The 10,666-nt window shown below is 40.3% G+C and overlaps 1 protein-coding gene across 4 annotated transcripts; it reads left to right on the top strand.

The window, feature by feature from the left end:
• Positions 1 to 3,137: 3,137 nt before the first annotated feature.
• Positions 3,138 to 10,033, top strand: LOC306905297 (transformation/transcription domain-associated protein-like). 4 transcript variants are annotated; one of them, XR_013787719.1, is made up of 17 exons: positions 3,138 to 3,313; positions 3,530 to 3,579; positions 3,662 to 3,772; positions 3,865 to 3,969; positions 4,178 to 4,261; positions 4,365 to 4,421; positions 4,510 to 4,635; positions 5,167 to 5,244; positions 5,625 to 5,713; positions 5,844 to 5,940; positions 6,048 to 6,186; positions 6,546 to 6,624; positions 7,514 to 7,747; positions 7,839 to 8,169; positions 8,712 to 8,809; positions 8,966 to 9,154; positions 9,378 to 10,033. XR_013787719.1 is itself a non-coding variant. In XM_079475799.1 (7 exons), the coding sequence occupies exons 3-7, from the start codon at positions 7,649 to 7,651 to the stop codon at positions 9,483 to 9,485; spliced, it is 831 nt and encodes a 276-aa protein (XP_079331925.1). In that variant the 5' UTR covers positions 6,167 to 6,186; positions 6,546 to 6,624; positions 7,514 to 7,648; the 3' UTR covers positions 9,486 to 10,033. The 4 variants fall into 4 exon arrangements, 2 of the variants coding, with proteins under 2 accessions (XP_079331925.1, XP_079331926.1); XR_013787720.1 differs by having other exon boundaries at positions 8,960 to 9,154; XM_079475799.1 differs by lacking the exons at positions 3,138 to 3,313; positions 3,530 to 3,579; positions 3,662 to 3,772; ... (5 more) ...; positions 5,625 to 5,713; positions 5,844 to 5,940 and having other exon boundaries at positions 6,167 to 6,186; positions 8,960 to 9,154.
• The last annotated feature ends 633 nt before the right edge of the window (positions 10,034 to 10,666 follow it).

Genomic DNA, 10,666 nt, shown 5'->3' with positions numbered 1-10,666 from the left:
TTACTTCAAAGACCTGCGTTAGCACTGTTTGACCCTAACTTGCCCACTGTTGTTTCAACGGATGCTTCAGATTATGGACTAGGTGCTGTACTCTCGCAAATTCATGAAAACAACACTGAACGTACTGTTGCATTTGCTTCAAGAACATTGTCTTCTACTGAACGTAAATATTCAACAATTGAGAAAGAGGCGTTAGCATGTGTCTGGGCTGTTGAAAAATGGAGAACCTACCTCTGGGGCCGAAAATTTACTCTACGTACAGATCATCAAGCTTTAACAGTTCTCCTCTCTTCTAAAAGCACAGATCGCACTGGAATGAGGATAGCGCGATGGGCAGAGAGACTCTTGTGCTTTAATTATGAGGTGCATTATTATCCTGGCTCTCAAAACCAGATTGCTGATTATCTTTCCCGTCTACCCTTACCTGCTTCTGAAGAGGATCTTGCTGATACTGAACCAGAGTTTGTTGCATTTTTGTCTTCTGAAAAATGCTTTACTGGTGGCCTGGGATTGACTGCTTAGTTAATGAACAGATTAAAAGATGTGAAGTTTGCTTGTCTTCTGATAAGACTACAAATGTCCGTGCTGCTCCTCTACAACCTGTGCCTTTTCCATCTGCACCATGGGAAAAAGTGGCTGTTGACATTGTTGGTCCATTTGAAACTGGGACCTGGGATTGTCGTTATATTATGACACTAATTGACTATCATAGTAAATGGCCAGAAGTAGCATTCACTGCTTCAATTACAAGTAAAAATGTAATCGACTTCTTGACATCAGTTTTCAGCAGATATGGAAATCCTCATTACATTGTTTCTGACAATGGATGTCAATTCAAGTCAGTGGAGTTTGCTGCATTTTTGAAAGCTAGAGATATCCAACATATACATACATCAGTATATCATCCTGCTGCAAATGGAGCTATTGAAAGATTTCACAGAGTATTGAAAAGTTGTATTCAAACTGCTATACTATCTGGAAAGGCCTGGAAATCAACAGTAACAGGGTTTCTCCAAACCTACCGTGCTACTCCACATGCTACTACTGGACAGTCTCCTTCAGAGTTACTTAGTGGTAGGAAAATGCGTACTCGCCTAAATGTTCTCCCTCTTCCTAATGGTTGTGTTCTCCCTCTTCCTAATGGTTGCAAGGCTACTGCTGTGAGGCAAAAAGTGGTATTGGCTCAAAAGAAGATGAAATTATACACAGATCAAAGACGAAGAGTTTGTACTCCTACGTTTAAACCTGGAGACTGGGTGCGTATACAAAGTCCAGTTCATGTTCCAAAAGGGCATCCCAGTTTTTCAAACCCTTTAAAAGTTGTACGTCAGCTTGGTTCATGTACTTACCAGTTGTCAGATGCGAAAGCTTGGCATGCTTCTCATCTTTCTCCAGCTTGTGCACCGATGGAAAATGTGAGTGAGAATGAACTGGTGCCCTTGCCTCTCCAATCTGGTTCTTCATCTACTGGGTTGCCTAAAAATGAACTTGTGAACTTACCTACTCAAGTGGTTGTTCCATCTGCATCTGCTCCTGAAAGGTCTTCATCACAAGTAAAACGTCCTCCTCGTTGGTTGCATGATTATGTTACTTAGTACTAAAGACATTGACTCTTGTGTGCTAAATGAGAATTCATTGTTAAATATGCATGGATACAGAATGTGATATATATGGGTTGAACTAATTGAAGTTGTTGTATTTTGCTTCAAGTATTGGGAAAATGTTGTGTTGTGTATTTGCCAGAAGATGGCGCTGTAGTCACATGTTGTGGTCAATAAAAGGGTGCAGACTGCAGAGTAAGAACAGAAGGTGGCACCTGCAGGCAATCATGTAATGCCTAGCTTCGTTGGCTTGTTGAATAAAAGACCTTAAGGAATTAAGAAGTTTGTGTTCTTCTGCTTTTAATCATCTGGATTAAAACATAACAGTGTCCTTCCGCGCGGGTCTATATTGCTGTCTTAATACGGAAATCACCGCTTAGAACAACACTCCCGACACCCTGTCTTACTTCCAATAGAATAATATTAAAGTATACAATTAAAATAGTTATGTATATAATATTCAAATTTTCACACAACTAGCAATAGATGGGTACGGCGGATTGATTTTACACCTTGCACTCAATTTCATTCGGTCTAGCGGAAGTTCATTTAAAACTCCTTCCGGTCCCCTTGCTGGTAAGTTGGTGCTGTTTTATTGGGAGTAATTTTGCAGTGTAAATGTATAATTAGCGAAAAAGTCTGATATTAGAATTTGTGCGTGATCGAAACTGAATTGGATATTTACACTAATTCGGGTAAAATGTGAAAAGGTGGAGTTCTGCGTGACTTTATTGTGACTTAATGCATGTTAGCAGGCGGCTAGTCAGTTAGCTACAGCGGGCTCTTTGTAAATGGCCTGGCTTGCAGCTTGCATACTTATAAAAGCACAAACATTTTATCATTTTGATGCGTTAAAATTAGTTTTCATGTTAGCTTTTTAACTGAGGAAATTATTCAGCTTTTAATGTTGGATGTTATGTGCTCGAGCGCATCGCATCTCGTCAGTGAGCGTGACTGCAGTAGGCGTGTTGTTGCAGTTTGGCGCGCCCACCGCTTCGCCAAAACTACCGTGACCCATTAAGTTATAAACTAGACATTGTACGGCATTGGTCTGAATGACATTCTTTTTTATTTGTTGTTTTGTGCATTTGTTGTTTAGTATAAATATATTGAATTGAAAGCATTTGTCATGTAGTGTCAATGACGACGTTGTATTGGACACAAGGGCTAGGCTCCTGGGTAGAGTCTTCACATGCGTGTCGGTATCAATCACTGACATGCCTTTCATAATTCATATTTCAGAAACAAAAAAGTTTCTAATGAATATTATGATTTTATTATTTGAACTGCAATGGTATCATGGTTTATATTCACGATCTATAATATTAATATGATAATTCAGCATCAGTATGTGTGTTAAATGTTCCCTCATTTGCTTTTGTATAAAACTTACATTTATGCATTTAATTAAAGCAAAACTAAAACTGTAAATATAAAGCGTTACGGATTATCAGGTCCCTGTACCATATTTAGGTTATGCACAAAGTAAAGTGTTATTTTGTTTTCCCTTTGTGTTTACTGTCTTTAAAAGATGATATGAACTTCTACTGAGATCAGCGCAGACACCAGTCTGCCCCAATTCAGCGGAATCCTGTCTATCCCGGCCTCCACCATGTCCTTTGTGCCCACCCCGAGCCCCACGGTGGTGGATCAGACCACCCTCATGAAGAAGTATTTACAGTTTGTGGCGGCGCTCACTGATAACAACACACGTAAGTGTGTTTGATTTAGTTTAAAGTCATTTTTAATATGTTTTCTCTAGTATAATCTACGCGTATTAGTACATATATAAATGCGATTGATGGTTTAATGTGTATATAACAGGCTTTGTTTCAATACACGTTTAATGGGTCATGGGTGTAAAGTAGTTGCTCATGTGCTTGTGAACACAAGATGCTCACAGTCTAATATTTTCTTTTAAACATCAGCGGATGAGACCAAACTGAAAATGATGCAGGAAGTCAGTGAGAATTTTGAGGTAAGCCCTTATATCTTATACAAAGCTTGATGAAAGATGGTATCCTCACTTGTCTTAATTTCTATTATTTTACTCTCCACAGAATGTAACATCCTCACAACAGTATTCAACTTTCTTGGAGCACATCATCCCCCGTTTCCTAACATTTCTTCAGGATGGAGAAGTGCAGTTCCTTCAAGAGAAACCAACACAGGTGTGTTACTGCTGAAGTCATATTACTTTTCTTCTTTGAGGTCTTATCCATTTCAAATTAAACTCTGGTGTTTTTCTCTTTTTTTGTTATAGCAATTAAGGAAACTCGTTCTGGAGATCATCCATCGAATACCAACTAATGAACACCTGCGGCCTCACGCCAAAAATATCCTCTCTGTCATGTTCCGCTTCCTTGAGGTCAGCTTGTTTTACTTTCTTTCCTATATTTTTTTTCGCCATGAATTCTAGATGGTGACAAGTGACTTACAAATTAGATTGTACTCTTAAGACAATATTTCGTGTTGAATATAATTTTTTTTGTGTTGTCTGTTAATCATATACTTGATTTTTTAAAGTTTATTATTGATTCTGAGACTAAACGTCGCCTCTGTATTTCATCATTCAGATCGAAAGCGAAGAGAATGTGCTCATTTGTTTGCGCATTATCATTGAACTGCATTAACAGTTCCGTCCGCCGATCTCTCAAGAGGTGAGATAAAGCCCTCTGGCATTCTTTTATGCAGGAGAGCATTTGCTCTTCCGTGTTTTAAAATAGTTTAATAAAAAGCACTCAAGACTCCCATCTCTTATAGATTCCTCACTTCTTGGACTTTGTGAAGCAGATTTACAAAGAGCTACCTAAAGTAGTGGTAAGCAGTTGTTGTATTCGGTCGCTTCGAAATATTTGCTTAGCTTGGGCTTCTACAATTTTTTATAATAATATTTTCTTTCTGTCAGACAAGATACTTTGAGAATCCTCAAGTTATAGCAGAGAACACCGTGCCATCCCCAGAGATGGTGGGTATGATCACCTCAGTTTTGGTAAAGACGGCGCCAGAGCGTGAGGACAGCGAGACCAGGACGGTCAGTACACACACTTTAACACATTACAGTAACCTTAATCTGTGTAGTGTTGAGAAATATGATTAGCAAAGACACAATGATGAGAGCGATGTGCTTTAGTCCAGAGATTGGTACTGTGTGTGTGCGCGCGTGGGTGGGTGTGTGTGTGTGTGTGCGCACGAGTGATAACTGTAAAGTACCAATGAGCTTGGGCGCTGAAAGTAAAACTGATAAGATCTGAGTGTCTGTATGCTTATATACATTGCATTAGACTATTATTATAAGCCAATATCAGCTTTGGACCATTTGACTGCTTTCATTGAGTCTTTCAATGCAAATAACTACTTTATGTTTACAGTTTATAGACAGTAGAGGGGGCCAAGTGCCTGCTTATGAACGTTTGTACACAGGCTTTTATCAAGGCGATGTAGCAAATTTCTTGTCCTTAACTCTCAACACCAGTACAACCATTGGTCATATATGTGCTAAAAGAAAAATGCTTTTAATTGTTTTTATGTACCTAACTAGTTGGTTTTATGTCTGTTTCCTCAGCATACCATAATTCCCCGGGGATCACTGTCACTCAAAGTGTTGGCAGAGCTGCCAATCATCGTTGTGCTCATGTATCAGGTGAAGGCTTATACAAACATTCATTTAAGACTGATTTAATGCCAACCATCCTGTTCAAAAAGGACAGTGAGACATTTGGCTCCTTTCTAAAGGTTGTTTTTATAGTAACCCTTCTTGGTATTATTTGACATTTTTTGGAAAATAGCACTATGGTGGTAGTGATGAGCTAAATACAGCTTTTGATATTTCTTTGACCAGCAGGTTGATGTTTGTATACACATATAGAACCCTTAAATATCACTAGAAAACAGATACTGACTATGTGCCACACATGATTTCACTATGTTTGATGACCTTCTTAGCATAGTTCTGCTTTGTAAATTTGTATTTCTCCATTGTCATTTCACACTTATAGTTTTTCCGTCTGATGTCTTTTCTAGCTGTACAAACTGAACATTCACAACGTGGTGTCAGAGTTTGTGCCCCTTATTATGAACACCATCATGCTGCAGGTGTCCGCACAGGCTCGGTCAGTGACCCTCTGCATCTATTTGTGTGTGTGCACGTGTGATTTGTGTGGCGTGTTATATCACTATTGCACTTGCATGCGTAGATGCAGTTTAACATGTCTCAATTTCCCTTATTTATATTCACAACAGACAACACAAGCTCTTCAACAAGGAACTTTATGCAGATTTCATTGCCGCTCAGATTAAGACCTTGTCATTCCTCGCCTACATTATCCGCATCTACCAGGTAAACTAACAAAGGCATCTAGAAAACAAAAAAAAGAGCAAGCTACCTGTAAATGTGTTTAATCAACTTAATACTAATCCAGTGACTCATGTGGAAATGTGTGTCAGGACTTGGTTGGGAAGTATTCTCAGCAGATGGTGAAAGGGATGTTGCAGCTGCTGTCGAACTGCCCCCCTGAGACGGCTCACCTGCGCAAAGAGTTGCTGATCGCTGCCAAGCACATCCTAACCACGGATCTACGCAGCCGTGAGTCGCCCTTTGCAAAACACTTTGCACATTGTTGCCAGCTAAGATATGCAAAACGTCCGGTTTTGTAGATATGCCGGCATCTGCTGTTAATTATGCAGCCGAGCTTCACAGGGTGCCACTTTGATACGTAACGGCGGCATTCTCTTTGAGCATCGCCTCTCGATCAATAGCATTCGAGAGAAGAATCTGATACACTCTGCTAAATCATTAGTCCTGTGGAGAAGGTTAAATGAATCAATGAGAATCTCACTGTTGTGACTTGGCGTTGATGTATCTCATGGTTCTTTGGGCCTTTTGCTATTGTGGTGGGCTTCAAAATCGGCAACGGCATGTGATGGTGTCTGTTTGTGTTGCAGAATTCATTCCATGCATGGACAAGCTTTTTGATGAGTCGATACTCATAGGATCTGGATACACTGCGAGAGAGACGCTAAGGTAAGAACGTAGATTAACCCCGCTCACATCTTTGAAGCTCATGCAGCTGTGAATAAACCTAGAAGATGTTGTCCACTATTAAAAACAACAGGTCCCATTATAGTGAGTTGAATTTAGAGTCATCGTAGGTTTGCTTTAGAGGCTAAAGGCTTTTCCAGAAGTAGATACTTAATTTTGGCCAGATTCCAAAGACGTCATGTAGTTTTCATAGAAGCTATCCCACATTGCATTGTGTCAAGATCACTGGAAAAATTATGCATTATTTCAGGATTTTAATTAAGAGCTATTCAATTTTTAATGTTTACTTTGCATTGTATACTCTGTTAAAAGGTTGCTGTTCATTTAAAATGCTGCTTTTAAACACAACAAAATATGTACAGGCAACTTTACAAAGGTTTTGGACCGGAGTCATAGATGTTAGTTTTGTCATCCCTCCCTCATAATGCTCTCTGTACTGCTGGAGGCCACAATCTTTTTCCTCGCAAGTTTCTGTGCAAAAGCAAGTGGGAACTAAAAGTTGGGTTTCCATCAAGTGCAGCACATCAGAATTGATAGTTAATGGTGCGTGACTGAGCTGAGATGCCCCACTGGGCAGAGGAGATCCAGGTGTCTATCTTCATGTGCCAGGTTCTCCTGGCGCTGCCCACTGTCTGTCTCCCGGCCCCAGATGTCATATGCCTGCCAACATCTCCCGCTTTTCATCCACAGCTCAGTCGTCCGCCTTCAGCAGGCAAATTTGGCGGGACATGCGATGTGTCAAAGTCATTAGTGTCGTTGAATCTTTGACTCAACCTCAACTAAAATCTTTTTTTTTTAGTTGTTGGGGCATCTTGGATGCAAATATCTTTTGCTTTTGTCTAACACAAAGATTCTGTTGTTTACTTTGTAGGCCCCTGGCATATAGCACACTAGCAGACCTGGTCCACCACGTAAGACAGAACCTTCCGTTGACGGACCTATCCTTGGCTGTGCAACTGTTGCAAAGAACATCGACGACGAGTCCCTGCCCAGCAGTATTCAAACCATGTCCTGTAAGCTGCTGTTAAATCTTGTGGACTGCATCCGATCCAAGAGCGAACAGGAAAACGGCAATGGCAGAGATATTCTCATGAGAATGCTGGAGGTGAGATGGGTTACGCTGTGTGTTTCTGACCATAATTGTCACACACAGTACACAAATGTAGTTAATTTATACAATTATTTGATTCCTCCAGGTCTTCGTGTTAAAATTCCACACCATTGCACGCTATCAGCTCGTGTCCATCTTCAAGAAGTGTAAGCCCCAATCAGAGATGGGTGTGGCTGACACAGGGGTGTTACCAGGAGTTCCAGCCACTCCCACTGTAGCTACGCCCGCATTGCCTCCATCCGCACCCCCGACACCAGTGACCCCAGCTCCACCTCCATCCACGGCCTTCGATAGACCTGGGGATAAAGAGGACAAACAGACTTTTCAAGTGTCCGATTGTCGCAGTCTGGTTAAGACCCTTGTATGTGGAGTGAAAACCATCACCTGGGGCATCACCTCTTGCAAAGCTCCTGGAGGTGAGACGGTTGTACCTAGAGCAGTGGTTCTCAACTGGTTAAGCCACGGGACCCATATTTTCCCATGGCCAAAAAGCAGCGGACCCCCTTTTTAGGACTTGTGTTGTTTGTATAAAAAAACTAGTGATAAATTCTAAAATACAAAAAACTATTTGTGACTAATACTGATGCAAGAACAGCCTGAAAGTAAAGTCTATTAAATAGCAGTCCCATACTAGTTTTTCAATAAATAAGTTTGAAACGTGTACGTAGCACTGTATAATGTCTGACAAGACTGGATAGTTTTTCTGAGGTGAAAGACTTTTTATTTCGTAACAAGTTAAGAAAATAACGACAGAATAATGACACTGGCATGGGACAGCGAGCACTCACTCGCTCAAGCATCTGCCAACAGGTTTCGTGCACGTCTTTCAGAATAAGTCTTTCATCAGAAAAAACGTTTAAAGTTACTTTTTGGTTGTTGATGTTTCTTAGACTGTACACTTAGACGAGGCGGTATTTCATTTTTAATGACCGCGTGTTTGCTTTTCGTTTTGTCGCAGAAGCTCAATTCATTCCCAACAAGCAACTCCAGCCTAAAGAGACCCAGATCTACATCAAACTAGTCAAATATGCCATGCAGGCCTTGGACATCTACCAGGTACAGCCATCCACTGATGTGTCATAAAGACTCACTTAGTTTGCTCAGATGGGCAGAGATCAGCGAGCAATATAGACCGCATTCAAAGTACACATGATGCTGAGAATGAAAGTTTACAGATTATCACAGAGCCAACCCCCTTTTGGCTAGGTACAGATTGCCGGCAATGGGCAGACCTACATCCGTGTGGCCAACTGTCAGACTGTACGGATGAAGGAGGAGAAGGAGGTTTTGGAGCACTTCGCTGGGGTCTTCACCATGATGAACCCTCTCACCTTTAAGGAGATCTTTCAGACCACCGTCCCATACATGGTGGAGCGGATATCTAAAAACTACGCCCTACAGGTACTGATGCTAGGGAGGGATCAGAAATCAAACGAAATCTTGAATCGCCTATTAAGACTTAATACTTTATGCTTAATGGGATCATTTAAAGCATCATTGATCTGACGTTGATTTGTCATATCCTACAATGGGCATATGACACATGCAAAAGTTGCAAGTGTGCCTAGTGAACAAATATGTTTACAATTGTAATCGTTGTTATATTTGCTGCTTTATCCATTAGATTGTTGCAAATTCCTTCCTTGCTAATCTGACCACCTCTGCACTTTTCCGAAGAGGAGCTGCACAGACAAATGACCACATGCTCACACAGCTGGAAAACCTGCATTAACACCAAGAAGTTGGGCAGTCCAGTGTAAAACTTTGTCATGTCTCCATGGAAAGAGTCTTAGCTAAACTGTGTGTCCGGTACTTTAGTCCTAAGGTCATGCATCTCTTTTTTGGTTTGCTTAAGAACATCTTCCATCCTCTCAATGCCATCCATGGTTAGGTCTGCTGACATCCTGCATAAAATGTGACAGTGGGCACAGAGGGTTACTTATTGAAATCACTCAACTAATTGCTGCTATGTCATCTACTTTGTTAACATTCGTTATTTAATTATAAATTGTAAGTAATGTAGTCCAGTTTATTTTCAGGATTATATTTCTATACACTACACATTGTTTAAACACAAATGTGAATTTACAGAGTGTTTAACTATTCTATTGTGTAAGCCAAATTAAACTTTTAAATGTATGATTTTGTTGTCAGAATCCCATATGCCTTACACAACAATATCGGAAACGAAACTATTAATCCAGTTATTTCACCTTGTTGAGAAGGTATAAGAAGTATAAAAGACTGAGGAGGTCCCTCAGATATTTTTATTTGAGTAAAACATATAATGACAAATGTGATTAAATTCATACAATGGATATGGTACATTTCGTGCATTAATTATTTGCAATAATTTGAAATTAAGTTTGTTTATGGGCTAGTTGTCATGTCTCTTTAAATTTAAACGCCCCCCCCCCCCTGTCTAAAGGACATCATTGACATGATTGCTTGATTTGCGTGTAAATGGTGTAAGTTCCTGTGACAAACACATCAATTTTTGTTTTCAGCCAAAGGGATCAACGCCTCCTCTGGATAGGAGCTTTCGTCACCATCATTTAGCAGAAAAACAAGCCTCTCGTTGGCGTGCAGCAGAGGGATAACGGATGTTAGACATTATCGTTAATAGTGTTGTCAATATGGATATTTCTCTTAAACAAATGCATTGATTTGCTTCAGAAGACCTTTGTTAAGACCACAGAGCCGTGTCGAGCCGTTCTTCGATCGATGGATGCACTTTTTGGAGAGAAATTGCCCCCCATTCACTCCCTTCCTACCGCTTGGAAGTAAAATGATACATGGTTTTATAACTCCGACTGCATTTTTCTTCAAGAAGAAAGTCATATTGACTTAGGATGCCTCAAGGTTGAGTCAAACATGGGGACATTTTGATTCATGGCTGATGTATTGCTTTAA

This window comes from Barbatula barbatula (assembly GCF_947034865.1).
Source record: "Barbatula barbatula genome assembly, chromosome: 16".
NCBI classification, from domain to species: Eukaryota; Metazoa; Chordata; class Actinopteri; order Cypriniformes; family Nemacheilidae; genus Barbatula; species Barbatula barbatula.
The sequence above is the reverse complement of the archived record's forward strand: the minus strand, read 5'-3'. Positions and strand labels throughout refer to the sequence as shown.